Source organism: Hyaloscypha bicolor (assembly GCF_002865645.1).
Source record: "Hyaloscypha bicolor E unplaced genomic scaffold K444scaffold_56, whole genome shotgun sequence".
Classification (NCBI taxonomy): domain Eukaryota; kingdom Fungi; phylum Ascomycota; class Leotiomycetes; order Helotiales; family Hyaloscyphaceae; genus Hyaloscypha; species Hyaloscypha bicolor.
In genome coordinates this window covers 951,741-966,806 of record NW_020194558.1, presented here as the reverse complement: position 1 = coordinate 966,806, position 15,066 = coordinate 951,741, and the positions used below count along the sequence as shown (strand labels likewise).

The following is a 15,066-nucleotide window of genomic DNA, read 5'->3' as shown; positions in this document are numbered from 1 at the left end:
GGTCACAAGTTTGTAGTGTTCAGTGCGTTGGTTAACAATGATCGAACTGCTCGACATCGGTTGGATGAGTTGTAATTGACGCCGATACGACTGCAAGACCAGCCTCCCAGACCTTAGTCAAATAAATCATATATGGATCCAGCACTAAGATGGGTTAGTGGCAGCAAGGAACCATCTGAGTGGGGCGAAGCTAAGTGACAACATATTTATATCATCATGGAGGACACGCTCCAGAAATGAACTGAAATCTGAGTGCAGAAATGTTCCACGGCTTTCTATTCAAATTTTCAGATCGGTTCTCCGCTCCTGTAATTGATAACAAAAACAAGAACCTAAATCTCCTTGAGCTCCCTAGCGGATCTACTTCTTGGAAGCTGCCGAATGCCTTGACTTTGATGCATCCTTCCATGCCGACGCAAATTCGAAACAACAGAGAAGTATTTTCCACAGTCTTCAACCTCGCATTTAAATGCTGTACAAAAGTTAAAAAGCTGTTCTAGCGGTGGTAAGAGACATTGGAACTCACGCTTCTCACTAGTGTGGCTGTAAATATGTATTTGCAACGCACTCGGTCTGACGAAACGCTTCTCGCAGACTCGACATCTGTGCTTCTTCTGATTACCCGCAGACTTTCTTGCGCTGAACTGACCCATCATCGATTTCGGCCCAGGAGGGTTGCTATGGCCAAGTAAACTAGATAGTTTTGGAAAGGTTCGTTTTGCGACCAAGTCTGTATTTAGATTCGAATTCGATAGCTCGTTGCAGAACATGCGAATATTCTCTTGATTTATGGCACTATAAAGCAGTGCAAGATTCATGAGAAATGGCATCAAAGAGAGATGAGATTGGTTGCTGGTGCCAAGGAAAAGAAAGGAAAGTGACTAACGGCGAAGGCTTTGGCTTATCTACCAGTGGGATAACTTCTACTGGTTGAGTCGAGGCTAAAGCTATGGGAGCTGATAATAATGTACGATATTTGCACGCCAAAGAAGGATTATTCGAAGCAATAGAAGGATTATTCGAAGCAATAGAAGTTACAGAAGAGGCTTTGGGCAGATTGGGTGCACCTCGTCCTCCCGAAGGAACAACCTTAGCCAAAGGTGGGGCATTTTCTCTTGTTGTCGTGGTGCTCCTATTGCCATAAAATTCTTTAACCGCTGTGTTGCTGGGGGGCAAAGGTTGAATGTAAGGTTGCTGTGCAATGAAGTCAAGACCTAGATTGATGGTGGTGAAAGTATGAGAAGGAGTATCGTGACCCTGTTGAGGGTTGTAGGTATATTGAAAGGGATTGAGAGAGTACTCAAAACTCATGTGTTGTTCATTATCTCTGACCCCGCTGTCTGTCATTTTCAAATAAACAACAAAAAGGATGTCCCGATATCTCAATACAATAACATGTAATTATCAGGCAAGATCTTCATAGATATATATCAATTCCGTCGATGCCCCTCTCATTCCTGTCGAGTAAGTGGAGAATGTGTTATTCTAAAGCTGTGAGTCAAGAATAAAACCTAATGTATACTGTAACAATTTGACAAGGATACCAAAAGAAAATGCACAAATGGACAGTCTGACCTCCAACATACTTCTGTGGTAGAGTTGAATTTGAGTCACGACGAATATCCAGCTTTCAATGAAAAGTGCATCCTGTACAGCAAGTATGAAGACTGGCAGAGCCTGCGGTGGAATGCTTCGATTCTGTGGCGTAGAATATAGAGCGTGATAATTGCAAGACATACAGAACCCGAGAATGTGGTAAATGTCTTGCAGCAGTAGCTTCTGTGGCGTAAGTTCGTGGTCCTCAGTCCACCTCATAGTTGAGTTCGGTAATTGATCTGAAATTTAAAGACTAGTCAAAGACAATATAGGATCCGAGTCCATATGCATCCGCTTTCCCATGTGTGCCCCCCCTCATTTTTTCGCCCCTTTTCGCTGAGCGAGCTTTCCGAATAAGGCTTAGTGTACGCACGGGTTCTTCAAAACCCCTCGCCGCATTCCTCCTTCGACTGGAAGACACTTGAAGGAAATTGTTGTCAAGTGAAGCGAAACTTACGCCACCGATCAGTCAGGAACTCCCTTGAATACACAAGTCACGCCTAGCAGCGTCATCTTGCCCTCAATTCTCAAGGCCACTCATTAAAAATAGCGCACTTTCAATTGTGCCTCGAAGGCCACTCCGCTGACTTTGCTTGTTCCATCAATGCTAACAAACTCGTTTAGTCTGTCCCGTCTTCTCCCTACAGCTGTGACTTTGATTCCAGCTTTGACAAAACGTTCTGATAAACCTTTGCCAATTCCAGATGTGGCGCCGGTCACGAGTATGTGTTTGTATTGAAACGACAAGCTCGAGTTTTGAGAGAGTTTGGGATGAGGCGTGTCTTTTGAAATGATGTGAAATGGAATGAGGCTTTTGCCATATGATTGATTTGCGAGCTGTCTGTGCTCGAGTCTCATGTAACGGAAGGGGCAACAGGGGAGTATGACTTCATTTACTTACTTTTCAGCCCTCAAGTACACTTTAAATAGTGCTGGAAGTGTAATTGTAAGGCACAAAGTTTTCACTAGCTTCAGATTTGAGAAACTGCGACACGGATTTGAGAAAGTTGAGTCCCCGCCTTACTATTTTGGTTTATTGATTGTTTCTAGCATTCAACAGCGCTAGTGCCAGACACAAATACAATCAATATGGTGGCATACCTAACGGGGATCGTATCAGCTGGTGGTCAATACTAATGGAAAAACTGAGGATGGTATCCCTTACGTTGCACCGGCGATGACTAATTCCATCGCCCTCGACCCAGTTAGCCCAGAGAGTATGAAAAGGTACGAAATCGTGAAAATTATAACGGTAATAATTCGAGTTGAAAACCTGTTAATTACATTGCAGATAATGATTGGCATTAGCAACAGAAGTGTTATCATAAACAACAGTAATGCTTTAGCGGCTCGCTTGATCAGGGGTCCAGAATAGATATATACGTTTGTATCCGTTGAGATGTCGTGAAAACGGCTCTGTTCGAATTATCAGCCTGAAGTTCTAGTCACCGTGGATATATATACTTTTCGAAACCCCCGATAGAATCGTATGAGCTTGTCCTCTACCCAAGCTTCGAGATGCACTACTGCACTGTCGCACGCTGGAGCTAAGGAAGCCAGCTCTCGATAATATGTGAGGTACTCTGTTTCGGCTCTGGCCAGACAACCAGTGCCGTCCAGCCAGTTCTGCAGGCTCGCTATATCTCTCTGTTGCGCAGGGCTGTAACCCAGCATCTGACAGGTCCTTTTGACGAAATCGTCTATCGCTCTTTAATATTTGAATGTAGGTTTTGCCGTTTTGATATATACCATAATCAGCAAGACATGTATCAATCTCAGCCAAAGGAGATATCCGATCCGGGTTCTTATCAGACCGGCACTTTCCAAGGAAGAGAAGAGAAGTCTCTTGCTGATCAACTTCATCTAGTCTTTGCTCAAGTATCGAGAGCTTGTCCTGCTTCAACAATAGTAGTCGACCTCGAAGGTTGTTGAAACGCCGACACACAAAGTAGCCGTCATGCGCCGAAATGAGTGCAGCGAAACGGGGATATCCCGACCTGTAATCCTCAACTGTATGTGATTAGCATACTAAGTTGTACGAGAGTGATAAAGGTACTCTTTTTAGGTTGTGCTTCATCCGCCATAGTAGACTCTGGGATTTTCCAACCTGGAAGATACGATTTGAGGTTTCACCCTCCTATAGCCGTGTCGTCACAGAAAAAGAAATTATCGCAGAAGATAGCAGGGAATATCGCAAATTATCTAGTGGTATTTGTGGGTGTCTCAATTGAATGTGGAGCTGTTTGGTTGCCTATTAACACCTGCCTAGTTGGTGTGCAAGGTCACAGCGCTACGAGTAAGTTCAAGATTTTGCATTTCAAGGCAAACCGACCAGTGAAGATCAAAATGAATCACGCGTTCCTCGAGCCGCATATAAGCACCCGAACCCAGCCCCCCACACGGTGTCAACTTTCCCAGCACAATGAACAATCTCTGGCGTCACACCACCCCTGCAACCCGTGCCGCATTGGGCTGCGAGTAATGCATAAGTAGTCCGCAGACCCGCCTTGAAATATGGGCAGCTTTCCCAAGCATATCAGCTTCAACATCACAATTACTTTTCTCCCTCATAGCTAACGAGCTCACCGACCACACCGTCTCTGTCAGTTCCACAATATGTCTGCCTCTGCAAAGTGAGCTATCTGGGCTTTGGCTATTTAATCTTATCATCTTGCCCTAATATTTCAGATTTAGTACCCAGAGTAATACAGTTGTCTTCTCTAAAGAGGGAGATCGTCCATACGTGACACCTTACGTCCACGTTCGTCATTCCAGATCAATAATGGCTTAGATATATTCTTGCTAAGACATCTCATAGAAACCAACATTTCGCGTGGGAGATCCGGTCTATTTGCTTAACTCCGACGGATCTCGTGAAGGACCGTACGAGATTGCATCATTACCCTCTGCTGGAAAATGTACTCTCAGCTCCGGAAGTGGCCAGCCCATTAGAAACGGCGACGAGATAGGGACTGACTGGGTGGAATCTGCATAACGAAATAGTATCTTGCACAAATAAGAGTACGACTACTGGCGGCTGTTTATGTATCTGCAGCCAGGGAAGTCTTGAATTTCGCCCTCGATTATAGCCTCACCTTTGTTTTCCTGCTGCATGCACCTCGCCTAGTGCAGCCTCACTTGTTTATCTGCTGCATGCACCTCGCCTCCCTTGCAGCCTTACATTTTTGCCCAACCACAAATACGTACCCAAATGTGACTTCCCGGGTTAGATTGCTCCGCAGCCCTGCCCGCGTTCTCGCTTACCCGCAGTGGTCCAAATGGTTGATAACTCTATCCTGTCGATTAATCACCAGCCTTTCAGAGACGAACTGCGAGAATTATCTGGGCATGATGAACAGTCAGGGCAACGTCGTTACGCATTACGCGCTTCTGATCGGTATCGACGCTTATCCGGAGCTTTCTTTGGACAGCTGCGTGAGAGATGTCCAAAATATCACCAACTACCTCAGGGGAGTTTTGAACTCTGTTCACATCCAAGTCCTTACAGCAACCAAGAGCGCAGATTCGGAGTCCCGTAGCCCAACCGAAGAGCCATCGCTCTGGCCGACATACCAGAACGTGACTTCAGCCTTTAAAAAGATTACGGTTCAGGCCACAGCTGGAGATTTTGTATATATCCACTATTTCCGGACACGGAACTCGAACCCCATGGGAGCCATACAATGAATTCTCTAACAGATCCACTGGTGATCTGGCATTAGTCCTACGCGACGGGGGAAAGGAGAATCAAGTGAGGCATCTCTGGGGATCGAGATTGGCATTCTCCTTGAGGGCTATGGTCGACAAGGGACTAGTAGTGACACTTGTCCTGGACTGTTGTTTCTCTGCAAGTGTTTCTCGCCGCGACGACTCCGGCATCCGGTCCCTTCCTTACAATACCGAAATTGACTCAAGATTCCCATTGGACCCCGTGAAGAACCTCGCAAAGGGAGCTGATCTTCTGGCAAACCGCGATGCTTCCATGCTACCGAATTGGCTTATCAGCCCAACGGGGTATGCTATACTGGTCGCATGTGGTCCTCACGAGTTCGCGAAAGAGCTTAAGTCTGTGAGCGGCGAGGGCAACGGAGCATTGTCCTACTTTCTGCCCAGAAACTTCATAGAATTCGGTGGCCTCAGGAAGCCACATAAGATGATATATTATTACCTGTGTGCTCAATTCCGGAAGCACTGGCCTCAACAAAACCCAATCCTCTACGGGAACAAGAATCAAGGATTTTTCGGCCACATTGATGTGGGAATAGATGTACCTTCGGTCTCAATCGTCGAACATGATGGTAGCCTTTACCTACACGCTGGTCAGGCTCACGGTGTTTGTGAAGGCGATCAGTTTGCCATAAGCCCCTTGGACTCTCCAAAGAGTGACTCTAATGCAAGGGGAGATGTTATAATTGCTAAGATTATCCAAGTCAGAGCTCTTACGTCGGACTTAGAGCTATTGGACCCAACAGCTATCCGTGCTGAGACGGGGTGGATCGCAAAGCCTCTCACCCGATTCTCCCTTCGAAAGTTTCCAATACGACTCGCTTCTAACCTTTCAAGGCTGGACGAGTGGCTCATAGCTCTAACAGAACGGTCACTTGGTGTCTGTTTAGACACAGAAGGACGTCAATTCTCATATCATGTTACACTGAACGTCAAGAAGGAGTACGAAATCCTAGACGAATCCAGTCAAAAGATTGGCAATTTACCTACGATGTGGCAGGACCAAATGGATGTAGGCTATATCTGCGACACTATAGAACACTTGGCCAGGTACAAACTGGGCCGTGATCTGGCCAATAACCTGCCAACGGATGCTTTCACGGAGTCTTATGATGCTCAAATCATGACCCGCTCCGGAGGGACTTTCGCTCCGGGATCTATCTTAGAATTAGAACAGGATGAAGCAGCAAAGTTCATGTTTGAATTGAAAGTAGAAAACCATGGAGATAAGGAACTCTACGTCCACGTTTTTGATCTGGGTCCCCTTTGGCAAGTCCAAGATATATATTGTGGTCACGAAGTCATTCTTCCACAGCGTAAAGGAGAAAGGTCCACAGGTATGTTAAAGAAGTTAAAGACGATGGTTCCGACCGAGATGAGAGAGAAAGGGATTCGGCAGTGTGAAGACATGATCAAGGTCTTTATCACCTCTCAGCCGACATCTTTTGATCTTTTAGAGTTGCCGAAATTCGGTCAAGCTATTAAGGAGCGAAATACTAGCAGGGTTTACCACAAGTACAGAGAAGTTTCGGAGGAGTGGGCTGCTCTGAATTTTCTGATACGCACATCTTTGAAGTAGATATTAGTGAGATAATAATCCACTTCTATCTTACATACGCCATTGCTTGATGTTTGATATTTTGCTGGCTCGTCGATAATTTATACGCCAAAATGAACATAAGGAACCCAGAGCAATGGTCTTTTGTCTTCGTAGTCATCGCACGAAACAATATCTCTAGGCAAGTCATCACGCCTTTGACCTCCATCACTTGAGCTCCCTGAATCATCTCTTGCCAATGTATCTCGTTTCCCCATCAACCTGCTTCTATGTTCGGCCTCAGTGGAACTCTCTAGCCATTGGTCTCGAAGTTCTCTTATAGCTTTATGGAGCCCCCGACACACCGAATCATCTGTCATACCTCCGTCTCTCATTCCCTCGTAAGTAACCCTTGCCATATCTACGCACAATTCATCATTGACCTCCCATAGAGTGCCGATAACATGTCGAAATCCCGCTAGCTGACATGCGCTGATCAAATGGATATTTTCATCAACAAATCTCTCATCTCTGACCCTACCAGTCCCGCAAGCGGAGAGGTAGGCGAGAAATGGTGGCCTTGCTCGCATATTCATTTTTAGAAGAGTAGCTATGGATAGCGGTTTACCTTTCTCCAGCACGAAATGGCTTTTTAATGGATCCCTGTCTGTATGACCGTGGCCAGCGAAATGGAAAATCTTGCATTGCAGCAAAAGTGGACCGACATCTCGTGGGCCCGGGCCTGGCCTGATAGGTTTGATACCCATTTCTCTACATAGAGTCTCTAACATTGCTACTTCTTTCGTCGCGAAAGGGAGTCTAGGACTTCCCGGCGTATTCTCAATAGCCACAAGCAGAGCCCAGGATCTTAGAGGTGGTAGATTGCGACGTCGACGGGTGTTTATGATCGCTTTGATTGACGAGCTATACGATGACAAGGTCATATCAAGTACTGATTCGGAAGAACCTCTGATATGATTTCCAGTAGCATGCAGAGGAAATTTGCTGAGAGCACCTGTAGGGATCCACCATATACGCGGCCAATTGCCCTCAGACGGAGGCTGAGTATATCCTAGGGCATCTATGATCGGATGCGTGACGACGTCCCACAGCCAGCTCAGAACAGGAAGACTCCCCAGATCACCTTGCTCTGCCTTATCCTTAATCTCCTGACTATTGAAGTTAGGTAAAGCCAATGACCGTATCCGGTGCTCCTCCACAAGTATTGCATCGCAGCGATAGTTGCTCACATTTATGACGACGATAGGGCCATTCTTCGCAGCAATCCGCATTTCCTCCTCGCTCGGGACCAGCAGGAAGTCTTCAAACCCTGGTAGCTTACGAATCTTGACGAATAGCTTATCCAGCCCAGCATTCACCTCGTAAATACGACTCTCTCTCGGCTGATACATACGATATGGATCACCCAGATAGCCGCCACCAAGTCCGTTCCGATATTGGAGAAACTGCTCTGCTAGCTCAGGGTATTTCTCTTTGAGATCATCAATTTCTATCCGCAACTCCTCAATTGATGCCTCGAGCACGCCGCGCCCAACCTCTAGGAAGTTCAGAGCAACTGATGGCTCTTTATCCGCGTGCAATGCCGCCGCTGCTGCATCAGAGGCGAGGCCGACCAGTTGGCTCAGAAGATGTTGCCTATCGGAATCATCATGTAATCGTGATATCAACTCGGGGATGAGATGCATGGTAGTGTTTGCAACGTCGTAGGCTTGCTGCCAATCTGAAATACTTGCACAATGCTGGAGAGCTTTTCTGCCGGCTAGGATTCGCGTGATAGTAGGCGAGGAGATCTGATGTAACCCAGACTTATAATTCGAGATTGCTTCTCGAAGGTCGATTATCGCTTTGGTTCTCGTGTATTTGTCGTAGAGTTCATTTCCGAGACGAGTTAGATAATTCGCGCTGTTCGGATCATCTTCAGACATTAGATCAATAGATTCCTGTCCCAGCATAATAGCCTCTTCAAGATCACTCATTGTGTCTGTTTTCGAATATCGGTCGTGGAGCAGAAGTCCAAGATTGCTTAGATACTTAGCCTGAGCTAAATGGCCTTCAGGCATTAACCTAACAGCTTCTAACTGGACTCTGATGGCCACTGTGAGATGGTCTATCTCGTTTGTCGTCAGATATCTGCTGCGGAGGGTCGTTCCGAAAGCGTCCAGGTTCTCGACATAGTCTGGATGGCCCTCTGGCATTGCATCGACAATCTCTCGTCCAATTTTAATAGCATCTGAAAGGTCACTAATCTTTCTTGTTCTAGTGTATCTGAGGGCGAGTCTGATCATGAGGTTGTTTGATCGCATGATCCGATTTGGATGATCCTCTGGAGTTTGCATCTCAGCCTCCACTCCGACTTGAATGGAATCGTCAAGATAATTTATCCCCCCTATCCTCGAATATTTATCAGCAAGTAGGATTCCAAGACTGCTTAAACGTGCTGCTCGTTGTGGATTGTTCTCTGGAGTCGCTTCTGTAAGTTCTCGCAGAATGTGAATAGCTTCGTCGAGGTCTATTGTCGATTCTGGTCTCAAACACCCATCCCGGCACAGGTGTTTAAGATTTTCTAAGTGCCCTGCATAGTCTGGATAATCTTTTGGCGTACCCCTGATCGTTTCACCTCCAATCTGGATGGGCTCTTCATGGCCGACCGGCGCTCCCAGTTCAGGGCTGTTGTTGCCCAGTCTGATCTCGAGCTTGTTCGAACGTAATTCTCGCTTTCTGTGGCCCTCTCTGGTCAAGCCATCTCTCTCTCGTCCGAGTCGGAAAAGCTCTTCAACCACTTCATCATCTGCAAGATCTGCAAACAATTCAGGATGCTCAGATCCATCCGACTCAAAAATCTCAGTTGGCTCTGGAGACCCCGTCATCTTGCGAGAGTCTCTTTCGACAAGTTGCAGTTAACGCGGTTGAGGTTCGAGGCTCCAGGCGTACGAGTTCTTATCAATGACCTCGAAAAGTAGCGCTCGAAGCAAGGCGCCTACTCGAGCTCCCGCTTAAATGCACGCCCCGCTTAAATGCACGCTTCACCAATAAACCACCCCCTCTCTTTAAACACCCACAAAATGGTCAACGAAGACGATATGAAGAAGGCTCTGGCCGAAATCGAAAGCTCTGAAGCTCCTGATTATGCTACAATAGCCAGAAAGTATGGGTTAACGCGATCTACGCTATCCAGACGCGCCAGAGGACAAACCACCTCCCGAGCGGAATTCCAGTCCCAAATCCACCAATGTCTTACCAACGCTCAAGAGCGTATTCTAATCAATCAAATTAATCGCCTTACCGAGCGCGGGATCCCTCCAACCAGTCAAATGGTCAAGAACTTCGCAGAAGAGATGATTGGACACGCTATGGGGAAGAACTGGGTTTCTCAATTTTGCCGGCGGTACCAAAGCGAGCTAAAAAGCTTATATTTATGCAATATCGAGAATCAACGTATCAAGGGCGAATATGGCCCTATATACAAGTTATTTTTTGATCTGGTTAAGTACCCTTTCGTATTACTTTATTATATTTTACGAGAATTACCTACTAACGTATATCCCACCCTAATTACTCCAAGTCATCGAACACAACCATATTACGGCCGATAACGTATATAATTGGAACGAAAAGGGCTTCTTGATTGGGATTATACAAGCAATAAAGCGAATTATATCTAAAGAGGCATATAAATCGGGAAGGGTCAAGCAAGCTGCCTACAATGGAAATCGCAAATTTATTACTTGCTTAGCATATATCTCTGCAATTAGAAAAAGGGTTCCTGCGACCCTATTATATACTGGCGAATCGTTTGATTTACGGAATACCTAGGTATAAGATTTGCAAGAGCAAGACGACTTCTTTTTTGGTATATCGAGTAATAAATGGAGTAGTAATGCATAGGGGCTTCAATAGCTTACCAAGGTCTTTGAACCAGCCACACGACCTTCTTCTCCTCGTACAAAGCGCCTTTTAATCGTCGATGGCCATTCAAGCCATATAAATATGACATTTATTAATAAATATTGGGACCTTCGCATTATACTTCTTATTTTACCTCCTCACTCGATATATCGACTTTAACCTTTGAATATGGTACTTTTTAGTCTTTTATCCCTTGTATACTCGAAGGAACTCAACAAACAGCAAGAGCAAAGCCTTGGCTACTCGTTAATAAAGAAGAAACAATTCCTGAAGCTATTTCGTCCAGCCTGGAATAGTACCTTTACCATAAAGAATATTCAGAAGGCATTCGCAAAGCCTGGCATTTGGCCATATAATCCTGCTCTTGTTTTAAAGGTTATTTGCCGTCCAATTACTCCCCCAGAGGCCATTCAACCTGTACCTTCATTAATTTAACGATTAAAGACTCTACGATCTGCGAAATCGATTCGACACTTCCAAGCTGACTTTCGCAAAAATCCGTCCCAAGCGAAGCTTGAGAAGCTCTTTAGAGCTAATAAAGAGCTAGCTGTACAAGCCGCACTCGATAGACATATAAAGGAAGGGTTACTTGAGGTATTAAAGGACGAAAAAAAGAGTAAGGCTCGTGGAAAGCGGCTAAACGTCTTGGGGGAGGAGCATACGAAGCCAATACTCTTCTCTGCAGATAATATTCGACGTACACAGGAGCTTTTTGCTAAAAAGGAGGCATTTGCGAAATCTGAACGGATACGAATTAATACTAAAAAGGCTGCCCAAGCTCTTAAAAAGCAAAAGAACGAAGCTGAGAAGGCAGAGAAGGCTCTACAAGTAGCAGTAAGGGGGGAGAATATTAATAAAGTGAGAATTAAGGAGAAGGCTGAATTGCAAGCTCAAAAAGAGAAGGAAGCTAAGCAAAAGAAGGTTCCAAAGGCTCTTCCAGTGAGAATTAAGACTCCTGCGAAACCTAGAAAGGTACCAGTTCTCAAAAAGAAGGTTGTTTCCTTTATTAATGGTAATATTAATGGGGGGGTCCTAGAAACACCGGTAAAACAGAGCTCCCGGGGGCGTGCGATAAAACCACGGGTAATTTTTGAGAAGGGGTCTAATTAATTTGGGATATTATTTATTAGCTATTAATCTATCTCTCTTTTTGATTTCAAGCTAATTGGTCTTGTGGTTAATTAATAATTTAATTTAGAAGTAGGTGAGAGTGAGGAAAAAAGTTGGTGGGGGCGCGTGCATTTAAGCGGGGCGTGCATTTAAGCGGGAGCTCGAGTAGCCCGAGCGAGTGGCGCTAGACTGGAACGGGCACGCGCTATCCCTAACGTGATTTATACCCAGCACTTTGGCGAGACGATCTTTCGTTGCAATAAAACGTTCGAGAGAAAGAGGATGACGGATTACTGAGCTGTGCCTGGAGAGAACATGTACGGTTGGTGGCCTCAGGCATCCCACGCTTACGGTTGCCTCCTCCGCAATAGCAGCGCAAATGAAGGCACCAAACCTACGTTTTGCAGAGCATAATAGTCGATTCCCCCGTTACATGAACGCCGAGCTCTCTCTTTGTAGATCGGGTTCACCACGGTGACTACTTCACTAGCTATTATCACGTGATTAAATATGGGAAAAAATTTCTAATTTCTTCTTGAATCACAGTCACGTGTGTTAACTAGGCCTCATTAGGCGAAATTCTGCCGTGCACTTGCCCCGGCAACGTATTTTTTCCGGATGCACCACCTCTTGGGTGGCCATTGTGGTTTTGTAGCCACCACAGTTGGTGGTGGCTGTGCGGAGAGTGAGGCTGAACACAGGTCACCTGACGGTGACGGGAACGCCACCGCTGGCCAAGGCAGAATTCTCGAGCAAAAGGATAACAAGAAACGCCTTCAAGCTCGGTGCAACCACACTTATGGTTTCTTGGAAGGATTGTGACTCTCAATCCGCCATTGCGTCGAGAATCGGGATGAAAAGGGGCAAGAACATCCTCAGGGGTCGTCCCTCGAGTTCACACCAGAAGCTAAAGTGGCCTGTCCCGCCCAGGCGAAGGCCAACTTCCCCAGTGAACTTTCTTCTCTCCGTCAAGGATCTTGACTCGCGCTGAGACTCACGATCGGCACCACTGACGCAAACACAATTATGCTGCATTATTATGAGAGGACGTTTCTCTCAAATTGTGGCCCCTTCCGAGGCTCGCAATCGTTCGTTTGCCTTGTGTTTCTTTTTCAGATGCAGACAGCCTAGCAACCATGCTGCTCAAACAACCACCCATCAATCAGCGAGAACTTTGCCCTCGAGCAACATCCCCCTGCCCTGTCCTGCCGTCTCACCACGCCTTTTTCCTGCGGAATCCCGGCCGGTTGGGACCAGTTTCCCCGGGGGCAGCAAATCAGCCACATGTGGGACCTCGGAGTCACTTTCGAGGTCACGTTTTATCGCGTCCAATGCGCGATGAGTGCTTGCAGCGCCCCTCGGCCAAGGCGCGTCTTCCAGGCTCAAAATCTGCTCAGGCCGTGTTTTTGCCTGTTGCAGGCCCCCCTAGGCCGCGCTGCAGCTATATAACAGCCCATCCCCCCTTCTAAATCTTCGTCCCTTCTCTCCTGAATCAATTCCAGGCAGCAGGCGTCGACAATCCATCGATTTCGACAGCAACACTTCACGACCACATCGGATGAGACATCGCGAGAACGTGCGAAATACGGACATCGACGATAATCACGACCCGTACGATAACGATAGCGACCGAAGATGTTCAGCCGAAACGTCAATAAATCACAGACCGAGAGCTTTTCGCGAAGCCGGCGAGGGACCAAGCCGTCAAAGTCGTCGTTTCGAGAGCATGCCGTGTCGAAGAACCGCCACGAGCGGTCCCGCAAAGCTCCGGCCGAGGAAGCTCCTCCCATGGGCAGGTGAGTCTCACTTCTTCAAATCACGGAATGTTGTACGGTCGCTGACATTTTATTTCAATAGTACCTTAACTTCATCGATAGTCACACTCGTTGTGGGTCAGGAGCAACGACTTTTCGCCGCACACGAAGACGTCCTCTGCATATCGCCCTTCTTCCAAGCCGCATGCCGCGGACAATTCATGGAAGCGGCAGCCAAGCGAATCACCCTTCCGGATGAAGAGCCCGAGATCTTCTCCTCGGTCCTCGAATACCTCTACAAAGGCGACTATTATCCACGACTCGTACACAACAAGCGAAGAAACACATGGGAGTTGGAGACGGGCGAAGGAGGCGCAGGAAGCGTGGAGAGCACAGTGTATCATCACGGCGTTGATGGCGAGCTGTTGAAGGATACAGTTATCTATTGCACGGCGGAGAAATACGGGTTGGATGAGCTGAAGCGTGTTGCGTTGCGGAAGCAGGGTTTGCGTAAGCTCCCACAACCCTAAATCAACTTCAATCCGAATCATGAAATGATGCTAACATGTAATAGAATCCGGCATCCAATGCAGTACAATCCTCACCTCCGCTCGCTACGCCTACGCCAACACACCAGACACCGACTCGAAGCTCCGAGCCCACTACCTCGCGCTCATCATCCGCAGCCGCGGCACCTTCAAGCGCAGCGGCACCATGCAGATGGAGATGATGGCCGGAGGCTCGCAGCTGTTCTTTGACCTCTTCGTCGCGCTGTGCAATCATGTTGATGATGTGGCTAGTATTGCGTAAGTCTAGTTGCCTCTCCCCTTTCCGCTTCCTACTTCTCCCGAAAATGTGTGTTTCTTCCGATGAGAGTGAGGCTGACGAGGCAAATACAGAGGCTCCCCACGAAGCGTCAGGACACATCATTGATGACTCCTCTCCTTTTTACTCATACAGCACATGACTGCGTCTCGTGCTCCATCAACACTTCGCTTCACGCCCTTCCTCAGCCACAACAAAACAACAAAGCGCCAAAACAAATGACATAAACTAGGGGAAATGGGACTTTAATCTGCTTTGATACCACGGCGTCGGCGTCCTGGGGAGGACTCGGATTTTTTCTCATATATTTATCTGTATCACTACTCTTCTTGCCTATCTATTGGTGTCTACTATCTGCTTTGGTTGGCTGGCTATTTAGACTTTGCCAGCTCCCGTCTTCTCCAGCGATCATCATGTCTCCTTTCTGATTATTGTTGTCTTTCTATCTCCTGCACAGAACAGTTGAGAAACGAGAGAAAAAGAAGAAGTGGAAAAAAATCTGCTTGTACTATTTATTTTCGTCATATGGAGGTGGCTAATTCGATGAGAGATGCAAAGGGAAGGGGAGCGAAAATTGCAAGACTATGACAT

The 15,066-nt window shown here is 46.7% G+C and overlaps 7 protein-coding genes across 7 annotated transcripts; 4 read left to right on the top strand and 3 right to left on the bottom strand.

Moving 5' to 3' along the window:
* Positions 1–332: 332 nt before the first annotated feature.
* Positions 333–653, bottom strand: K444DRAFT_526945 (uncharacterized protein; the record flags this gene model as incomplete). The annotated part of the gene is made up of 2 exons (XM_024874596.1): positions 333–472; positions 527–653. 2 exons carry the CDS (start codon positions 651–653, stop codon positions 333–335), a joined length of 267 nt encoding a protein of 88 aa, XP_024738157.1.
* A 1,989-nt stretch (positions 654–2,642) lies between these two features.
* On the bottom strand, positions 2,643–3,607 carry K444DRAFT_525910 (uncharacterized protein; the record flags this gene model as incomplete). Its single annotated transcript, XM_024874498.1, has 4 exons — positions 2,643–2,697; positions 2,762–3,012; positions 3,061–3,302; positions 3,346–3,607. Coding segments are annotated over 4 exons (810 nt in total), but the record flags the coding sequence as incomplete, so codon positions are not given.
* Positions 3,608–3,990: 383 nt separating this feature from the next.
* On the top strand, positions 3,991–4,634 carry K444DRAFT_611505 (uncharacterized protein). The gene is made up of 3 exons (XM_024879957.1): positions 3,991–4,229; positions 4,291–4,357; positions 4,415–4,634. Exons 1-3 carry the CDS (start codon positions 4,213–4,215, stop codon positions 4,589–4,591), a joined length of 261 nt encoding a protein of 86 aa, XP_024738155.1. The 5' UTR covers positions 3,991–4,212; the 3' UTR covers positions 4,592–4,634.
* Positions 4,635–4,947: 313 nt separating this feature from the next.
* On the top strand, positions 4,948–6,901 carry K444DRAFT_642378 (uncharacterized protein; the record flags this gene model as incomplete). Its single annotated transcript, XM_024884731.1, has 2 exons — positions 4,948–5,226; positions 5,273–6,901. The coding sequence occupies 2 exons, from the start codon at positions 4,948–4,950 to the stop codon at positions 6,899–6,901; spliced, it is 1,908 nt and encodes a 635-aa protein (XP_024738154.1).
* On the bottom strand, positions 6,887–9,803 carry K444DRAFT_611504 (uncharacterized protein). Its single transcript, XM_024879956.1, has one exon. The coding sequence runs from the start codon at positions 9,745–9,747 to the stop codon at positions 6,982–6,984; it is 2,766 nt and encodes a 921-aa protein (XP_024738153.1). The 5' UTR covers positions 9,748–9,803; the 3' UTR covers positions 6,887–6,981.
* A 1,151-nt stretch (positions 9,804–10,954) lies between these two features.
* Positions 10,955–11,896, top strand: K444DRAFT_525886 (uncharacterized protein; the record flags this gene model as incomplete). The annotated part of the gene is made up of 2 exons (XM_024874497.1): positions 10,955–11,203; positions 11,231–11,896. The coding sequence occupies 2 exons, from the start codon at positions 10,955–10,957 to the stop codon at positions 11,894–11,896; spliced, it is 915 nt and encodes a 304-aa protein (XP_024738152.1).
* A 1,635-nt stretch (positions 11,897–13,531) lies between these two features.
* K444DRAFT_527052 (uncharacterized protein) lies at positions 13,532–14,460 on the top strand (the record flags this gene model as incomplete). Its single annotated transcript, XM_024874602.1, has 3 exons — positions 13,532–13,692; positions 13,754–14,160; positions 14,225–14,460. The coding sequence occupies 3 exons, from the start codon at positions 13,532–13,534 to the stop codon at positions 14,458–14,460; spliced, it is 804 nt and encodes a 267-aa protein (XP_024738151.1).
* Positions 14,461–15,066: the final 606 nt, after the last annotated feature.

Bases quoted from the DNA above. Each gene is read 5' to 3' on its own strand.
- K444DRAFT_611505 (XM_024879957.1), top strand. The intron at 4,358-4,414 runs GTTCGTCATTCC...GACATCTCATAG, and splicing joins ACGTGACACCTTACGTCCAC to AAACCAACATTTCGCGTGGG.
- K444DRAFT_611504 (XM_024879956.1), bottom strand. From the start codon at position 9,747: ATGACGGGGTCTCCAGAGCCAACTGAGATTTTTGAGTCGGATGGATCT.